This window comes from Megalobrama amblycephala, linkage group LG19 (assembly GCF_018812025.1).
Source record: "Megalobrama amblycephala isolate DHTTF-2021 linkage group LG19, ASM1881202v1, whole genome shotgun sequence".
NCBI classification, from domain to species: domain Eukaryota; kingdom Metazoa; phylum Chordata; class Actinopteri; order Cypriniformes; family Xenocyprididae; genus Megalobrama; species Megalobrama amblycephala.
In genome coordinates, this window is record NC_063062.1 from 22,691,160 (window position 1) to 22,712,361 (window position 21,202).

A 21,202-nucleotide genomic window follows, 5' to 3' on the forward strand; every position below is an offset into this window, starting at 1 on the left:
TGGACCCTGAGTATAATTGTGTTGCACAAAACATGATCACATTAATTTGTACTTGTGCACTCATCCCAGTGTCTTTAAATGTTTAGTCTTGTGTTTGTGTGTTGTCGTAGAATCCTGATTTGATTTAATTGTACATTAACCCATCTAATCGCATAAATTTTGTTTTGTTTGTTTTCCTTTTTTCCAATTTATTTTTCTAAGTCTGTTTATGTACCTCATGCATTGGCGTTCAAGAGATCGTATGCCACAAAGGTAGTGTGTTCATCCATTCCCATTGGTCTATCTATGTTACGCATGTCGTATCACACCGTCATGCCTAACCCCTGTCTGTTATTGTTGGTCCAAAGATTGCTTTATTTTATTACTAACAATTTTACTACAGCATGGTGAAGGCTAAAGCGCCCCCTTTCTGCTGGAGGATGTAACTGCATCACATGACATTCTTAAAAGGCTTTCTGGCTGTTTACCTGCATACAGTTTTCTATTCTGTGTACCTCACAGTTTACGTACAACTCGTTTTTCTCATTTCATAGCTTGTACTAGACTTTCGTGAAACATCTCCAGAGTCAATTTTTTTTCTGTCTCTTTCTGCCTTACACTTGTTTTATTGGCTCTGTGCAATTGTGATGAAATGTACAGACAACAAGAGCTTATGACATTAGTCACTGTACTGTACTTAACTGCTATCTATCTATCTATCTATCTATCTATCTATCTATCTATCTATCTATCTATCTATCTATCTATCTATCTATCTATCTATCTATCTATCTATCTATCTATCTATCTATCTATCTATCTATCTATCTATCATTCCATCAATCGTTCCATCATTCCATATATTGTTCAAGTATTCCATCCATTGTTTAATCCATCGTTTCATCCTTCATTCCATCGCTCTATCTATCGTCCCATCACTCTATATATCATTCTATCTATCGTTCCATAGTTCTATCTATCGTTCTATCTAGTTTGCAAATGTAGAGTTTTTCAACTCTCTCATTTTATATTGTTTGTACTGTTTTGAGTCTTTTTTTTTTTTTTTTTTTTAAATCCAGAATTTGAAACCCTTTTTGCGCTGATTCCTTGTACATTATGTACTTAATATACTTATTTGGTTCACTGGATTTACCAAAAATAGGCATTATATATATATATATATATATATATATATATACAGTACAGTCCAAAAGTTTGGAACCACTAAGATTTTTAATGTTTTTAAAAGAAGTTTCGTCTGCTCACCAAGGCTACATTTATTTAATTAAAAATACAGTAAAAAACAGTAATATTGTGAAATATTATTACAATTTAAAATAACTGTTTTCTATTTGAATATATTTCACAAAGTAATTTATTCCTGTGATGGCAAAGCTGAATTTTCAGCATCATTACTCCAGTCTTCAGTGTCACATGATCTTTCAGAAATCATTCTAATATGCTGATCTGCTGCTCAAGAAACATTTAATGTGTACAATTGTACAAAATATTTGTGTACAATATTTTTTTTCAGGATTATTTGATGAATAGAAAGTTCAAAAGAACAATGTTTATCTGAAATCTAATCTTTTGTAACATTATAAATGTCTTTACAGCCACTTTTGATTGATTTAATGCATCCTTGCTGAATAAAAGTATTCATTTCTTTAATTTCTTTTCAAAAAAATAAAAATAAAAATTCTTACTGACCCCAAACTTTTGAACGGTAGTGTATAATGCTACAGAAGCTTTGTATTTCAGATAAATGCTGTTCTTTTGAACTTTCTATTCATCAAGGAATCCTGAAAAAAAGTACACAACTGTTTTCAACATTGAAAATAATCATAAATGTTTATTGAGCAGCAAATCAGCATATTAGAATGATTTCTGAAGGATCATGTGACACTGAAGACTGGAGTAACGATGCTGAAAATTCAGCTTTGCATCACAGGAATAAATTACTTTGTCAAATATATTTAAATAGTACACAGTTATTTTAAATTGTAATAATATTTCACAATATTACTGTTTTTTACTGTATTTTTAATTAAATAAATTTCTTTTAAAAAACTTCTTTTAAAAACATTAAAAATCTTAGTGGTTCCAAACTTTTGGACTGTACTGTATGTATGTATGTATGTATGTATATATATATATATATATATATATATATATATATATATATATATATATATATATATATATATATATATATATATATATATATATCATTAATTATTTTATTTGCAGCAAAAATATATATTTATATATGTACAGTACCATTACTGTGATTAAAAAGTTACTTGTACTGTGATATAAACTTTTGATTTTACTGCCAAAATCGCATTATAAAGGTGCTTTAGAATTGTAAGTCAGAAGTATTTCAGTATGTTGTAGTAGTGGACTAGCTTTGACATTAGGCTCTGCTTTAGACTCTGCTGTAGTCATATTTTACACAAACCCCTGCCGTAGACATCCATGAGACACCAGACAAGGATCCGCCTACAACTGACCGGGATACTGTTTACAGGAGTGCTGGTTCTGACTTTAATTTTCTATTGCAGAAGACGTACACGGAGGAGGAACTCAATGCCAAACTGACAAGAAGAGTACAAAAAGCTGCACGGAGGCAGGCCAAGCAAGAGGAGCTCAAGAGACTCCATAGAGCCCAGGTGGAAGCATACTAATGACTTTTTTGCATGAGTTTGTCAGAAAGTTGAATTTCAGCCATTATCATGCAGAATAATAGAGTGAACTCAACCAGAAGCTGCATTTTAATTCCTCAGATCATTCAGAGGCAACTGGAGCAGGTGGAAGAGAAACAGAGGCAGTTAGAGGAGAGAGGTGTCGCAGTGGAAAAGGCGCTGCGAGGGGAAGCAGGTATTTCTCTCTTTGTCTCACTTTTATGATTCGAGCGGTTCCTTAGATGCACTGCTTAAGAGTTAAAGCCTCGAAGCAGATCTTCATACCTCATGCTTTTCTATGTAGTTATACTTTGACCTTTAAGTCAAAGCGCTGTTTGCTGTTGTTTCTAGCTTCAAGCTTCAAACTACAGCGCAGACTTAAAAGTAAAATGATGTTTATGCATCCTTTGCCTTATGATTAAAAGCTGTTATGATAACTTGGGTTAATATTCTAATGCGCTTTTTTTTTTCATTTACACAAATCTTGCTAGAAGCTTGTATCTCATTACTAAATGTTATTATAACATTTTTGTAGTGAATATCCCCCCCTCAGCTTTCAATTATTTATTCACCAAGATTACTTTTTAAGCTCTCTGGCTGAAAGCTTTTTTTTTTTTTTCTTCTTCTTTTTTTTTTTTTTTTTTTTTGGGACACCTTTTTACATTAAAAAAAAAAATAATAATAATAATAAAAAAAATAATAAATAAATCTATTACAAATGGAAATCTGCCCCAGCAGTCTCTTTTAAAATATATATATAAAAAAAAAAAAAACTTATTCTTTTGAAAAGTTTTAAATTAAATTACTTATCAAGTAGGTATTGCAGAATTAATGGTTTGTCAGTCCCATGATCATTATTTTTTTGTGTTTTCTGCATTGAATTGCACATGACAAGGGGCTATCTATAACTATCCATTCAACAAGTGCTACAGTAACAGCTACAATAATTTCTAGACTATTTTTATTTTTATTATTGGATACATAATTGGATAATTGTTTCCTATTGCAAAATGTTAACAAATTGAAGTAGCTGTAACAATTTAATAAAATATATGAAGCTGATCTCACAGTAAGGTAGTTATAGGCAGTAGAACAAAATTTATGATTTTACCAATATTGTTTCTTCTGTCTCCTGCCCCTCTCCCCTCCATCCCATGTTTTATATCTAGTGTTTCTTAATCTCTTTTTATCCTTTACTCTCTCTAAGGGTTGTATAAAGGTTCTAGTGTTAGTCCAAAACAGCGTAAGAGACGCTCAGGTATCCATGGTGATAACTCTAGTAGGTGTTGTAGTCGTCCCAGCGTATCGTGCCATCCTCATGCCGAGCATTGTCTCTCCTGGTCTCTCCTCGTGTGTCACAACTGCATGCCCCGTCAGTCCGATCACGCCAAACATAGATTTGTGTGCCGCCTCACTGGATGTGGTCCACTGTAACAGGATGTAACATTTGATTATAGGCTATTTCTTTTGAATCTGTATTGTTGCATTTTGTCAATTTTAAAACGCCTTTACTCGCAAGTTGTCTGTTAAATGCTCTATATTCATGTTTTGTTGTTCAGCATAACATATGTTCACAAGCTGTACAGATTATCTGCAGTATAAAGGGTTAAATGCTTGACATACATTAAATAACCAGTTTTTCTCCTTCATATATAGATGACTCAGTTACACTTCATTTTGATGGTCCACTTTAGACATTCTATTAACTATAAATAACTTTGCAACTGCATGTCAATTAACTCTTATTAGAGTATTAGTAGACTGTTAGGTTAGGGTTAGATGTTGTGTTCAGCAGTGCTTCCCACAGGTTTGAAATATACTTGCGGTGGTAGCCCGCATTACCCACGGCACAAAAATGGTCTACTACATGTGACAAACAAATAATGTGTGATTTTTTTTTTTTTTAACAGTATTTTTATTTATTGAAATTAATTTTAATTACATAGCATACTATTACATTTAATTACATACTAATATTATGCATTATTATGCATTGTAAATTATGCAAAATTACAGCATTTAAATGGTTCACCTTTTCCTATGTTCTCCTTGCTATCATATAGTGTCTCTCTCAGTGAATGGGACACAGATTTTACTAGTAAAATTTATAAAATGAATAATGTGTCAAATAATGTTCTTAGTCTTTTCTTCCTGTGGGGGAGACTACAATAATTTACTATGAATTAAATGGAAATCAAATTAAATACAATTTATTGTGTAACCAAAATATCAATAATGGCCAAAAGAAAAAGAAAAAAACTTAGCGTGTGACTTTTAATTATAAACAAGCCTGAAATACAAAGGTACTCTTATTTTGAAATGTCTGTACTATTGCAGGCTGATCCTTCAGATTCTTACAATCGTCTAAAACATTTAATATATAAAGGCCATTAAGTAGACATTGTAATAATTCATCAACTTGAGTTCATTAACAATCGCTTGGCATAAATCTGCGCTTTTCATTGATTGAGATTGAGAATCACTTTGAAGCAGACTGAAGCGCTGTTGCGCGAGCTTGTAGAACGCGCAACAGTGCCGCCTAGTGACTTTGCAAAATGCAGCGCCTGTGGGAATGTTAGCGGGAGTAAACAGTTCTGACGCACACGTAACGAGCAGGTATGAAACGACTAGTTTATCGATCGCGGATGGTTTCATTATCTTGCGCGGATATAAAAGTATAAGAGGATAAAAATAATAAAAGCAAAAATGTGTCTCCAAATATACTTGGGCGGCCGTTTATTATACGTGGGCAGCCCGCCCAAGTAAAGTCTATGTGTGGGAAGCACTGGGTTCAGGTTAGCAGAATAAGTTTACATGTATTTGCAAAGTTATTTATAATTAGTAGAATATCTAAAGTGGACCATCAAAATAAAGTGTTAATGATGAATCTGACAGGATTTAAAAAAAAAAAAAAAAGCTGTTTTAGATGCGAAAACATACTCGCACTCCAGAGTCCGTGCTGCCCTTGTGGCGGAACGCAGCAGTGCAACAAATCTATGTGCCCATCTACCATTACGGGACATGCAATATAAATGCAATTAACTACATTTGTTTACATGCCAAATAACAAGTTGTGATAAATGTATATTCGGCATATCTTACTGCGTGAGTGTGTGTGTTTGTGTGCAGTATATGCATGACTTGAAGCTACTGGCTGTGCCTGTGTGTGCAGTAACATGTTTCTAATATATCCTTATTGTAGACTATTGGGGAGAGTCTAATTACAGTGAGATCCTGGATTTGCATCTGGGCGGTATGTATTTCAAATCTGTTGCTTGAAATGGACTAACAACTAACGCCCTCTCTTTTCCCCCTGTACTTATTAAAGCCTTTCTTCCCTTATTTACCCCTTCTGCCTAAATTCTCTCACATTTGCCCCTCAATATCTAATGTTAATTATATATAGTTTATATATTTTATAAAATTTCTTTGTATGTAATATAATTGTGTAATATATGTAATGATTTTTAATGATAGTTTCATTTTTAAAAACTTTTTTTATTCAAATATATTAATAAATTGTATAAATATAAACATTTTATATATATAAAAAATATATATATATTTGTGTATTATTCATATCTGAACCAAAAAAAAAAAAATCTCAAATTTCCTAACACAATTTTTTTGCCGCATTATTGCTTGCAAATGGCCCTGGCGTTAAATTTGCTTTCAGTTTTGATCTTAGTTTGCAAACTAAAAATATTCCATTAATATGTAGCAGAACAAATTCAAAATGCTTAAGCAAACAGATGTAGCTTGAAATCCTGGTTAAGCCCCTCCCCTCTAGCCTTTTGTAGAGCCAATGCCTGTCTGCTTTACTCGGCAGCATTTTAGCTTTCATATTTTCCTCCCATACCTGCTCAGTTGCATAAGGGGCCCCGGACCCCGAGAGATCCCAGTGTTTGTGCCTCATTGTGATTGATTCCATCATGTGTGGTACGTCTTCACTGTATTCCCAAACCTTACATCTCACACTGTGGAACTATTGAGTGCTTGTTTGAATGAGTGTATTGTCTTGCGTTTCGTTGATCATACTGTGAAGTTACAGGCAAGCCATGCCGAAATCACACACGCAGGCAGGAGATAGCGTGGTGATGGTGAATAAATTACCTATTGTTTTCAAAGGACATTGAGGCATTGTTTAAATCATCTTATGAATCTTTTTCAATGCGACAAGATGTTTCTTAAACATAACATGCCAAAAAGTTCTTGGAAGGTAACAAGGGTTATTTTAGGTATTAGGTTATGGGTCTTTACATACTGTATGCTAAGTGTATTTATCAACAATCATTTAATTATGAAACTAAGGTAAGTACAACATATTCACATTTTATAAATGTTCTGTTAAACTGGCTCAAGATGATGGAAAAAGCATTTGAAACCCAAAAATGAGTTAAACTTGCTAAAGTTCATAAGATTTCTGTTTTGGCATTGTAATGCTGCAACCCCATAATTGCTGCTTGTGGCTACATTTTCTTTTGTTTTATTAAAATTTGCACAGAGATTAAGTGCTTAACATGTGAGCTGTGCACTTGGATTGACTGTCCTGTAGAAGTGAGTTTTTCTCATCACAATCGAGTTGGTGGCAGACCTGCTAACAGTTGGTGGATTTCTTGTAATCCTAGTTGAAAAACACTTTGCATAATTACTGTCAGCGTTCTGAGGCCTAAGGCATCTCTTGGCTGGAAAACGTGGTTGTCATGTCCAAAACAATATAACCAATTAAAAAAACTTCAGAAAGCTGTTTTGGATTTCTGTGTAACTTTGCATATGTGTGCGTTTGTTTATGTCCTGGTTCCCGTGGGTCGTTTTCATGCATGTCTGCATAAGAATGTGAGCTTGTTGCTTTTTCATGGATAATTAGTTCCCCAATTCTTCCAATAAACTGCAGAGGATGAGCCAGCGATATGAGATGAGTAGTGCTCATTGCATGTTAGATTGAAACAAATCCTTTCAATGAAAAAAAAAAAAAAAAAAACCTTTAATGTCTATTTATTTACACAAAGTGTTGAAGAGGTTGGAATATGGGTCAATAGCAGTGTTTCCATCCACTTATTTTTATGCGCATTTTGTTATTTCGCATCAAAAACTGCTGGATGGAAATGCAAAAACGTGCATAAATTCTAAAAATGTGCATACAAAACTTATGTGCTCATTTGAGTCGGATAAAAAAAAAATTATCCGATAAGAAAACATGCACATAAACTATTGATGGATACACATTTTGAGTCTGTTGTCAAAGTAATTTGCTATTATTACATTCCAGAACGGTCTTTCCGTCGTTACATGACTGCACGACCATTCCCAATGCTTTCGGGACAGCGGTCTTACATGACTGCATTCCCAAACAGCAGGCATCTTCCTCTGAAATGCGTTTATTGCGTTTTGTCTAAGCGTTCTGAGATGCAAGTAATTTATTACGAAAATTATTATATACAGTGGTTTCTCCTACTTTTCTTAGTGATATTTAGTGCAAGTTATCACGAACTGACGATTTTGTTCTCTTCGACACACTGGATGGAAACGCTGCTTTATTCACAATTGTTTTATGCGATATTCCCATTTTGCGCATAAGTTAAATTCACAACTTTGGATGGAAACATAGTTGCCTATTCTACATAATTAGCTAAGGGAAAAAAAAAATATCTCCTCAGCCTTCACATAAGACAAGGTTGTATTAGTGCTGATTAGTTTTAACCGCTTCTGAATGCAGACAAGGACGCAGGCTTTCAAGGATTGCGCTGAGAAATTCCTCTGTGATAGTCCCTTGTTGTGAACTACCTGACATCTCATCCAATTGTTTCAGCATTTAAAAAAAAAAAAACATTCTGTCAGCCCAGCATAACAGAGCACAAAGAATTGTACAAGGATCTGCCTTTTAATTTGCTTCCATGCATCATTGATGAAATCCTTTACTCTGGTGCCAATCATTCTTCTCAAGTTCATTTGATGCTTTTTTATCTAAGATCTCTTTTCTCCTCTTGTGGCTAAATTGACACCTGCTGTATAGATTGCTGATTTCCACATCAGACGTAGTGTGAGGATTGAGAAATATATTTTGCACCCGGACAGAATGGGAACATTATTATAATTATTATATATTCCACCTTAGGTCTTAAAATCCAAATTTTTTTGTATGGATAGACCCCACTTTCCGGAGACCAACAGCTGCAATACTGTACTTCTTTGATGTAGCCTGTGCAGACATTAGGTTTACTCTTGAGTCGCCACTTATTTGCCCTCAGTAGTGCACAAAAGGAAAAGTTCAAAGAATAGCGCGATGCAGTATTTCACCTCTCTTTCTCAGTTCATTCATGTTTGCTCTCTGTCCCATGTCATTTCCTCCCACTATGTCGCATCACACTGCTGCTTTTAGTTTCTCCCCAGAGTTCTTTCTCTTTTTGATTTCGCTCCTCACTTTTTTCTCTTCCACATCTCTTTCTTTCTCTCCTCTTTCTCGATTTCAATCTTCTGGTCACCTCCACCTCTCTCTCTCTCTCTCTTTCTCTCTCTCTCTCTCTCTCTCTCTCTCTCTCATTCCTTTCCTGTGTTGTGGAAGTTGAGCCCTATGTCGGGACCCCTCGCCGAAGAGCCCTGTACCTCTGCCCCTGCTGTGCCCCTAAAGGTAACGTAAACCCAGTCATGTTTGCCGCCGGCCAGCTGTGTTTTCATAACAACATGGCCAGCGGCGTTACTTTGACAACCCACTGGACCTGTGGAGTATTGCTTTTGCCCTTCAACTACAAAGTCTACTCCTCTCCTCTGCCCATGTGTGTCCAGGCTTAGTGGATTTCCCCCAGCAGATTGCGTCAATGCTTCTGATGTACAAATTTGTAACAGTAGTGGGGCTGGATGATATTTTTCAGCCTTTTACCAAATAGCCATAGTTGCCAAGTAGATTCAAAATATTTTAAGCATTTAAAATATATAATATTTAAAAGTATTGCTCAAGTATTTAAAGGGTGCTATTGGCTCATTGAAGGTAAACGTCATATTATGAGTCTATGCATTACTTTACAGAGAGGCAATTTGAAAGAACTAAATTCAGGTGAATGAATCAAACTTGCCCACACTATTTGCATTTTTGTTAGAGGTTTAGATGCTATTAATTCTATATAAAAAAAAAAAAAAAATTGAATATGTGGTAAATGTTTGTTATATCGCCCAGCCCTCAGCATTAGCAACAGTTAAAGCCACATTTTATTTCCTTTATTATTCAAGATTCTACTTTTGTTTTATATACGCCTTACTTTGGAGATTCTAAAGAAGATGAGCATAACATGAAATATGTTTTTAATTAGTACATTAGAGCCGACCTGATACGATGACAGATCGTGTGTATTTTGGGGGAAACTGCTCTGCTGTCTATAAGTGTGAATTTAAATAACAGCATGGTTTTCATTTGCTCTTGCCGAGTTCTAAAACTGTCAAAGTTACATGTGTCCCAACCTCACAGCTCCTTTACAGAGCTGTATCATGGTAATCCATAGACTATATTCACTGTGTGTTCATGTGTTTCCATAACACTGATGATTTGCTGTGAAGGATAGCATGTATAAGGGGGAACACAACAGGAAAGTGAGGTCTCCAAACTTAGTCGTTTTTTTTTGACGTCTTTGTCATACCATTACATTCAAATTTAAAGTCAACATGAAATCACAATTTCTCTTTGTATTTATTTACTTTTTTTTATCACAGACTCCTGGTCTAATTGTGAACATTATTCCAACGAAAAAGGTTTGCCTTGCAGGGTTCCCATGAGGCAGTAAAAAGTCTTAAAAGTCTGAAATTAGAATCTCCTAATTTTAAGGCCATTAAAAAGTCTTAAATATTTGCATTTTATTCTGCTAGGCTTTAAAATTTAAGGTGATATGATCGAAAAATAGTAGTACGTCACAGTGCGCACTTCACCAGAGGTAAGTCAGGGAGGGTCACTTGGAGAGAAGAGAGCAGGCAAATTCAAGCAAAATGAGAGAGTGCAAATAGCTTGAAGGTGACCTGTTTCAGACATGGTTGGCTACAACTAATGACAGCAATGAAGCCAAGCAATTTGTCACAAGACAAATTTTTAGAATACTTTTCAATCAGTCGGTTAAAATTTACAACATTGCATGTGCGCTGCCTTAAAGAGGCATCCACGCTCTGATGTAAACTACCCCAACATGGATGAGAAGCATAAATAAGCGAAAGAGACGCACTGAATGAAAATGCACATTCACTCTCTGACAGTAGATGGCGCTTAAAGAACATCAAAAATGCAGCCATAATCTCTTACACAAAGCAGGCTGTGCTACTTTCTATTTCTGAACAATTTAAATGTTTCAAACAGCCATTCAGTCATTTGACATGTCATTTGATCAGTCATATTACATCCAGTTATGCATGTTATATTTTAACTTTTACTATGCACTGTTAGATGTTTTAAGATGATGTTTGTTACATGTTGTCATTTGTTTAATTTTTTTTTTAGAATGGAGTACTGAGTTGAGTACTGTTTACATATTACATATAATACAAATACTTAGAATACAATGTATTTTGAGAATGGGTAAGTTTGTTCAGTATTACAGTATTAATTTTAATATCTTCAGGTCTAAAAAAGGTCTTAAAAAGTCTTAAAATTTGATTTTAAGAAATGTGTAGCAGCCCTGCCTTTGTAGTCTTTGATCAAAATGTATTAACTTGCTCTTTCTTTTTTGGATATCATGATCAAGGCCACTGTTTGGGATAATAATGTTGGTTTTTGGCTATGTTTGGATAGTAATTATTTAATGCAAAAAAAGTGACAGTTAATGCTTTAATAAAAACTTGATTTTATTAGTGTTAATTTTATCGCTGGTTAACGTAGTAGTAATAATAACGTAATAATAGTAATAATAATAATAAATATATTTTATATTTAATTTATTCTATGTCCTTAATTAAAATTATATGATTTATACTTAATGAATTTGCGATTCAGTTTTGTCAGTAAATATTCTGTTTCTACTTGGAATGGAAAATATCACAATATAAAATTACAATGGTTGCTAATGAGATTTCATGTTGACTTTAAATACAGAGTAGCACAAAACACAAATGTTCGGCAACATTGTGTTGTTTCTGTTGGTTTGTAATCTGGTGTGTGTCTTCTCTGCCTGTGTATAACAGTGCCCTTTTGGCACAACGTTAGCGTGGTTGTTCTACGACTGTTCTAACTGTGGTTCTTCTTTCTCTGTTCCTCTTGGGAAAGCATGGGGCTGAGTGTGGGGGAGGCCACTCACAGTGCGTCCCACTGGATAAGTTTAGCCTCCCTGTCCTCTGTTGTCTCTGTCTCTTACTGTTTTTGTGTCTGAGGACCTCTATTTTGCCTCTGTGTGTTTAAAACAGTCAAGGCCAGCAACCGCGAGCACAGCCATTCGATTTATGTGTGTACTGTCTTTTTTCCTTTTGTGTTGCAAGAGCCGCCTCTCTGTCAGCTAAGTACGTCATGCTGCATCCAGGTTTGCCATGCGATGGCTCATCTCAGCGCTTGGCTTCACTTGTGTGTTAATGTATGTGTGTGTAGGGATGGGAGACGGGATTTTCATAGACATCTGAGACTGTACTAGCATGGGCTGACATGCACAGTTGTTCCCATATTCAGTCAGTGACAGTATTCTGCATTGATCATGGACTTCAGTGCATGCCATGAGGCTTTTTATTTATTTATTTATTTTTACCTCATGTAGTACATAAGAGGAATGTCTAACTGCAGTGCAGGTTAAGAATATTGAGTCATGAGCCTGACCCAGAGTAATTTTTAAAGTAATGTTCCATGTTTAATACAAGCTTAATTGATGCAGATTACCACAGAAAATGATTTTGACAATTTTTTCCATAACATGAAAAAATTGTGGTTATGGTAAGGCACTTACAATGGAAGTCAATTTGATAATGAAATTAACATTGAAATGTACACTTGTGGAGAATATATATACAGTATAATATATGATGCATAGAAAAAAAGGGATTCTTTGAGTAGTTGTAAATATGCAAATAACATTTATTTAAAAATTAAAAGTGTCTTTATGGTCAATTTTGATCATTTTAATGTGTCCTTGCTAAATAAAAGTATTAATTTCTTCCCCCCCCCAAAAAAATCCTTAGCAACTCGATATATAATAATTAGCAAAATTCTTTGACAAAGATACTGTACATGCCTTGCTTTTACAGTCAGATAATGTAAAAATTGAAAGAGGAGTCAAAATTATTTTTGTGGTAATCAACACTTTTTCACCAATGCTGTCAGTATAGCTTAACTTTTATTAAAACTGGAACATTTCTTTATGATATGCCATATTTATTGCCATGATATTGGGCTAAAATGGTGTAAAATTGGGTAACTTGCATAATTTTTTGGAGGAAACCTCCTTGGAGCAAGCTACGGACCCACAAAGGTAAAGTTTAGATTAATTTAGATGTTCACTCTTTTTGACATATACCTGTGACATTGCCTTCTACGGTATTATTAGCTTTCACACTTTAAAAAGATAGTCCTGAAAAAAAAAAAAAAAGGTTTTAAAGTTTGAAGCAATATCCACTGCCTTGAAAAAGACCAAATGCCTCAGAAGTCCAGTCTGATCAGCATTGATATGACATGCTGTCCAATCAGAAGTCGCACCTCCACGCCATCCTCTGTGAACCCGGCAGGCTCGACCTCATCACGGTCTTCCACATTCCCACCCTACTCTTGCCCTGACAAAGACATCCTGGCTTGGCTGTCATCGCATTTGCTGTGTGGGTGTCTGTGTCAGGTCTGTGTGTCAGTGGATGGTTAACTGCCAGGTTCCTCATGCTTTTCCAATGTGCTTCTTGCAGGAATGGGTAAAAAGGACGATCCAAAGCTGATGCAGGAATGGTTTAAACTGGTCCAGGAGAAGAATGCCTTGGTGCGCTATGAATCGGAGCTGATGATATTGTGAGTAGACACTCAGGTTAAGCTTCAGTCCCATTGTTTATTCTTCATGTGAACCTCTGTAGATGGCACCCGTTAAAGGTGACCTATTATGCCCCTTTTTACATGATATACCATGTTTTAACTGCCTATTTTTGGGTGGGAGAAAAAATGCGCTGATTTGGTGTGTGTACCTTTAAATGCAAATGAACTTGTGCTCCCCACCCTCAAGCTCACAATTCCAATACACAAATAATACAGGAAAAGCTCACACAGCAAATATAACTCTCAAAATCGATCATTACAAACTGTTCGTGATGCAGCATATCAGATTAATAGGTATGTATTTTGTGGATGTTTGCTAACATTCGATTCTGAATTAGTTTAATAGCGTGCCGCACGGCTAATGTGGCTAAAGCTACACACTGTTGGAAAGACTCAACACGTTTATGAATTATACAGACTGCAAGTGTTTTCGGGTTAACAATGAAAATAACGACATGGCTCTGGTCTCTGTGAATAAAGTAAGAAACAATGGTAACTTAAGCCACATTTAACAGTACATTAACAACATGCTAACGAAACATTCAGAAAGACAATTTGCAAACATCACGAAATATATATGAAATTAGATCATGAACAGTTGGTGTTGATCTATCTTTGAGAATTAACTTATGTGCAAATCCTGTGTTTTACTGATCCTCATGTGCAAAGCTGTCTGGTGTAAAATGACTTGTACATACTGGTATATGATTTTATTTGGACACATTCCCTTCATAAATAAAATTACACCACTCCGTCCTTAGTGGCTCAGATGGCAGGAGTTTATGGAGACTTGTATGTTTACCGTTAACAGATCAGTGATAATGTTTACATAGCAGAGACATATCACAAGCTCAGGGACGGTCGTTTTTTGAGTGCTGCTGTCCTACAGTTTTGCTCCAACCCAACTCACCTTCCTTTATGTAGCTTTAGTAATCCTGAAGACATTCAAGTGTGTTGATCAGGGTTGTAGCAAAACTCTGCAGGATAGCTGCAGTCCAGAATCAGTGTTACTGGTGCGCCACTGTCGCTTCCGAAAACAAAATGGGGGGCAGTGGGCGAAACATATAGATTAAGGGGCAGTAATATTATAAGATCCCCTTCCTACATCACAAGGGTGAGTGAAATCTGAACGGCTCGTTTTTTCACATGCTTTGCTTACCAAAACAAAGTTACTGGGTTGTCCTTTTTTCACATTTTCTGGGTTGGTAGATGCACCGGGGACCCGATTATAGCACTTAAAAACGGAAGAAGTCAGATTTTCATGATAAGCCCCCTTCAAGTGGAGTCCAGCCACATCAAGAATGTTTTTGAGCCATATAAAATAAGAAGTTGAAAGAACTCACATTCTTATGTTTCTCAGTGTCTAGAAGGCGTATATATGGAGACTCATTTTTCATTGCGCTATTCTCCAAAACAACAGCTAAACTGTCTGATCCTGCAATCAAATTTTTTAGGGTTAGGGTGTTTTGACTTTTACATTAGCAATCATTTCATGAAAATTTATTTTTTAACTATATAAATATATTAGAGCTTATGTTATATTAAAGGGTTAGTTCACCCAAAAATGAAAATTATGTCATTAATGACTCACCCTCATGTCGTTCCAAACCCGTAAGACCTCCGTTCATCTTCGGAACACAATTTAAGATATTTTAGATTTAGTTCGAGAGCTTTCAGTCCCTCCATTGAAAATGTATGTACGGTGTACTGTCCATGTCCAGAAAGGTAATTAAAACATCATCAAAGTAGTCCATGTGACATCAGTGGGTTAGTTAGAAGTTTTGAAGCATCTAAAATACATTTTGGTCCAAAAATAACAAAAACTATGACTTTATTCAGCATTGTCTTCTCTTCCGGGTCTGTTGTATATCCGCTTTCACTCCACAGTGATGCTGCTTCTTCTTCTTTCCTGTTTTACGGCGGTTGGCATCCAGCTTATTGGTGCATTACCGCCCCCTTCTGCTCCGGACAGTGATGCTGATGACGTGTTATCTAGTGCGCCTGAGCTTCGTTTACAGTCTGAGGGAGACGCATGCTGTATTCAAGCTATTCTACATTGTTTGTATTTTGGTATTGCTATATTTTTTAAAATGAAAAAGCGTAGGTGTGCATGTCGCGGATGTCCTAATCTGTCCGGAGCAGAAGAGGGTGGTTTGATGATGTTTTTATTACCTTTCTGGACATGGACAGTATACCGTACACATTTTCAATGGAGGGACAGAAAGCTCTCGGACTAAATCTAAAATATCCTAAACTGTGTTCCGAAGATGAACGGAGGTCTTACGGGTTTGGAACGACATGAGGGTGAGTCATTAATGACGTAATTTTCATTTTTGGGTGAACTAACCCTTTAAAATAATACAAAATATAAAAGTAAAAACTTGCATGTTAATGTATGTAAATCTTATTCATTTTAAAATATAAAATGAGCATACTCCAGTGTATTGTCTGGAGTCTGAATGTTTTTATTCATTGTACAAAAGGAATAAATACCTTGGGCCCTATAATACACCCGGCGCAATGCGACGCAAGGCGCAGCGCAAGTGTGTTTGCTGGTTTGCGTCCGGCACCGTTTGCGTTTTCCCGTTCAGCGCCACGTCCTTAAATTAGTAAATGCATTTGCGCCAGTTAGTGCGCCCATGGGCGTGCTGGTCTAAAAAAGAGGTGTGTTCAGGCACATTGCCGGCGCATTGCTATTTTAAGGAGCTGAAAATAGACTGCGCCATAGACCAACTCAAACCTAGTCTAAAGTCAATGGCGCAATATTTTTTTGTTAGAGCGCGTTGGTAGAAACTGCGCCTCTGGGCACGTCCACAGTGCGCATTGACTTTGCTTATTACACACAGGGATGCGCATCACACAAACATGCCAAATATTAAAAACAAAAGAATTACAGTGTAAAAGAATATTATTGTGTAGGCTACATAAATATAAAAATGTAATGATGAATAGTAGGGGTGTGACGAGACCAGTATCTCATGAGACGAGACGAGACTCGAGATTGAGTTCACGAGACGAGACAAGATGGCAAAATACATGACTAGAAAAAATATTCTGCAGGTGTATTTGAAATGTTTTAACTAATCATTTTGTAATGAATGTCATTTCAGTTCTACTTTCTGAGACTGAATTATCATATGCAGTAAAAGACAACAATACTCAAGTAATGTAAAAGGTTTTGCCACTAACTCAACTGACTGACTTCCCTCCTGTATGATTTCAGTCTCTTCAGATCTTACTGTACATGAATTATGAGCTTCTACAGCTTTTGACCTCCTAACTGAACTTCTGCCCGTGCCACGAGATCTCGTCACACCCCTAATGAATAGTCATTGCGTGTATTAGAATTAGGCTACCTATTTTCAATTCAGCCTATTACTACTTATAATGATGAATGAAATTGGCTAATTAATTGAACAATCGTGCCAATACACACACATATATATTAACTGACTTTAACTTCGCGCACGAGCAGATCGGTTTCTTCGCTTGAAAAGCGTTCAGCTTTTCCGCCAACAAATTCCGCCATGTAAATAGCAATCCGCCATGGCGTGAGCGCATCTCGCTCTTAAAGGGAATGGGAGATGACACTCTGATTGGTTTATTGAACGTTACGCCCATTACTCATTAAGAGAATAGGGACAACCCATTTCAAAAATGCGCCCCGGCGCACGGACCGTTTTTCCGTCGTTAAAATAGCAAAAGTGAATTTGGACACGCCCTGAGTGCACCTGCGCCATGCGCTTTACACTTTGCGTTTAGATCGTTAAAATAGGGCCCCTTGTCTTTCCAAACAAGAACAACTGATGGTCTCTAACAGGCAGATTTGCTGTAGGCAACGGCATGGTGCTGAAAGATTTTGCATGATGCATTTATCAAATTCTGTTTTGTCCTATTTACATTTGTGTGAATACAGGATGCAATTACATAGTGAGTGTGCCTCAGATGCAATCAACTGTGCATCTGTGTTTGTAAAGATGAGCACCAAATGGCCCATACATTCAGGCAAAAGAACAGTTTCATCAACAAAACCCAAATTACAAAGGCAGTTTTATCAAGAAAAAAGGTTTGTTGGCTCTCCGTGAGAAGAGAGTCTTAATAGTCTTGAATTTTTAGGCTGTATCTCATTTGTCATCAGCTCCAAGTTCAGTCGGTCAGTATTGTATATGTAATTCTGCATGCTTTTTTTCCTCTACTATTTCTACATTTAGGAAATCTAATGGTATAGAATTTTAGAATTGGCAATTTAGCAACCATAATATGAATATAATTACTGGACCGTATTTTAATAACAGTACAAGAAGTTTAATAACAAACCACTCATCATCCAGATAAAAGAAGGTTTTAACATTCGCATCAGTTCTTCTTAAAGTGCTCTGCTTAAAGGCCCATCTGCTCATCCACCACCTTGTGTTTGTGGACATATTGGTGCTTTAATAGCAGATGGTTTCTTGATGTTCATGTGGGGCATCCAATATCTTTTGAACATCAAAGTACCTAAACAATCTCTATAGTTTAACAGTCATTTGTCCTCTTCTCCCATTTAATGTTACTTCATCCTTTCTCTCTGCAGTGCTCGTGAGCTGGAGTTGGAGGACAGACAGAGTCGACTGCAACAGGAACTAAGAGAACGCATGGCAATAGATGGTACTTAGCTCTACAGTATAGGCCTGATCATATTGTAACACCAACAAAATTATATGCATTACAGCCCTGCATCTTGAAGAAATATTTCTGATGATTTGCAAAAAAGGCCTAATATGACCTAATTTGACAATGCTGAGTTCAAAAATATCGATAGTCAGCAAAGTCAATTTTAAGAAAAATCGAGTTTGTTTTCGGAAGGTTCCAAACCAAAATCATCTAGCAACCATACCATAAAATCCCTGTTAATTACACCAAATTTGGCAACAAATTTGTATTGGTTTGTAGCATTGATCAGCGGTTTGCAGAAGCAGCAATGGCATCGAGCGATTTTTGCAGGTTGTGCAAAAAAAAAAAAAAAAAAAAAACATGAAAGTGAGTGGTACACCCACTCGAGCGATTTGTTTGCCAAACTAAAGAAGTCATTCAGCATCGTCGAGAGGTTAAAAGGAATTGCCGTCGCTTCTCTATCGTCATCGTGTTATACCCGCCAATAGTGAGCAAGGTGGATAAGCCAGTCTGTGATTGGTTCCCGCAAAAGTGTAACAGACGCAGTAGAAATGAATGTACTGGTTTCCAGACTGAGTTGCCGGGCGAAATCAAATCGCCGGCAGATCAGGCTGGGTTTACCCAGTCTAGCAAAGGAGTGGAAAAATGTTCAAATACTCCATTTAATTTCAAAGTACTTTACATAAACACAAGCTTTATAATAAGTGTTTTTCACAAAATCTTTAAATTTTATGTTGCTGTTTGGATGTAGTAAAACACCCACAGATGTAGCCATAATTCTAATCTTGAAATCAAGATTAGGCATAAATTGTCATATGTGTGAAAATCAGCTCAGAATTGAACAAATAGTTGTAACCTGGCTTAGAGGAAGATGGCAATCATGACTTCTTCACCTTACAAATGATTGTTGAAAACAGCAATGCTATATGCACATATTTTGTAAGAATGTGTGATGTACAGCAAAACATGTTCTAGAATCAGCATACCAAAATTAGTAAGAAACAAATATTGAATTTCATTCAGCATATGTGATGCAGGTTGGTGGTATCTTTAAATGAACTTAAATCAATGTTTCACCCTCTACAGACCATCTGAAGACTGAGGAAGAGCTGGCGGAGGAGAAACAGATTCTGAAATGAGATGTTAGAAGTAGTCGAACAAAGAGATTCTCTAGTGGCCCTTCTGGAGGAGCAGAGACTCAGGGAGAAAGAGGAGGATAAAGACCTGGAGGCAGTGATGCTCTCCAAAGGATTCAGCCTCAACTGGGCTTAACATAACAACGGTGACATGGTTCTGACTGCCAGCGTTTCCCAGTTCCACCGCAGGGAATGTAAAAAATTGCAGAAAGAATCGGTCTGTCTCCCCCTTCGTTTCTTTGGGCATGTCAACAACGTTTACAAATCCACTCATGAGCACGATGATGTTTACGAGTTCTCCTGGCACGACTCAGGGCGTTTTGTCCCTCGGCCGCCAAGGCATTGGTTCCATCCAAGACGTTCTCTCAGTCAGAATGAGAGAATGCATCAATTTCGGGAATTTTTATTTTGGTCTTGAAAAGGGACATATCAATCCTGCTGATGTTGAGGAAGTCTGAGACTAATGATCCTACATAAAGCCAGTCTTGTTTTTCAGAGAATGTCTGGTCAATCAACTGTTACGTTTTCAGTGACGACAAGGCATTTGGACTTGATTTCCTATAATACATTTTCTACCTTGACTACTGACTGAAAAAGTTCAGCTGTTTCTTTCCAATCACACTCCTCCCCCGTTTAATATAACGCACTATAATCATCAGACCTCCATGCAACAGAAGAATGAAGTCTTTAGGTGTGGTTCACATATAAGCATGTGATGGACTTCTGTAGTTTTCACAGAACACCCTCAGCGACCGGCACATGTGTTTGTAGCATTGACAATTGTGAAATTTTCGAATTCGTCAGTAGCCACCTGTTATTACAGATATTGGTGTACGCTGGGAGCGAAAAGTTCTCGATGTTATGTACTTCACTGATGTTGGGTTTCATTTGTCCATTTGAGTGGGGTTACCTCACATATATCCTAAAAACAGTTTACAATCATTTATCATCCATGAATATCTGATACTTGTACTATAGTTTACATAAAGCAGTGGAGTATATATTAGTATATAAACTTCCTCAATGCAGATAGTTCATAAGAATATATAAATATATACACACACAATATATTCAATCAAATGCATAATGCATTTTGTTGGTTTGTCAGTGGTTTCAAAAACAGTTAAGGCACCCACAGCTTTTCTGACTTTATTTAGTATCAAATCAGATGGTGCCCATTTTCACACTTAATTATCTTCCACCAAGTTTTGGTGTTATATTTTCCACTTTCTCCAGGTTTGGAGCGACATGCCTTTTTTTAACTTTTCATGCAACGGCTCTTCACAACCACGGAGTTAATTTATGTTTGCAGAGTGTGTTATTTATAATTGTCTTTGTAAATTTTTATATCACATGAAAACGTTCCAGCACTGTCGACCGACACCAGTGCTGATTAACACCAGGAGCTCGTAGTAGTCATGCTCGATTTGGAACAGGAAACATCGATATTGCAAATGAACATGCCTTTTTTTCTAAGTGTACATTTCATTTTAGTCACTGTTAAGCTGTATAGATGGGCACAGATTTTTTTTTTTCTTTTTGTTTGTTTGACTTGTAAGTACAGATAACTGTGAATGACAACACATGGTCAACGCTAGTTATTTAGACTGTAAAATGTTTGACAGATTTTATGGTATTTATTAACGTGTGAAAAATGTATTATATGTAAAGTAAATCAATCCTAATTTTTAAAAAATATGTTGGGTCTTGAAAATGCTTTATGTTGCTAATTTGCATATAGAGTGTTGGATGTTTGCAGAGGCAATAAACAATGCAGTTGTTACAAA

The 21,202-nt window shown here is 36.2% G+C and overlaps 1 protein-coding gene across 1 annotated transcript in view; it reads left to right on the plus strand.

The window, feature by feature from the left end:
• Positions 1-21,202, plus strand: part of mical3a (microtubule associated monooxygenase, calponin and LIM domain containing 3a) — an 84,515-nt gene extending 63,313 nt beyond the window's left edge. Inside the window, 9 exon segments of the mRNA XM_048168165.1 lie at positions 202-252; positions 2,544-2,651; positions 2,766-2,859; positions 3,871-3,921; positions 5,866-5,916; positions 13,506-13,605; positions 18,200-18,273; positions 19,366-19,415; positions 19,417-21,202. Coding sequence (XP_048024122.1) covers positions 202-252; positions 2,544-2,651; positions 2,766-2,859; positions 3,871-3,921; positions 5,866-5,916; positions 13,506-13,605; positions 18,200-18,273; positions 19,366-19,415; positions 19,417-19,551 — 714 coding nt within the window. The 3' untranslated portion in view covers positions 19,552-21,202.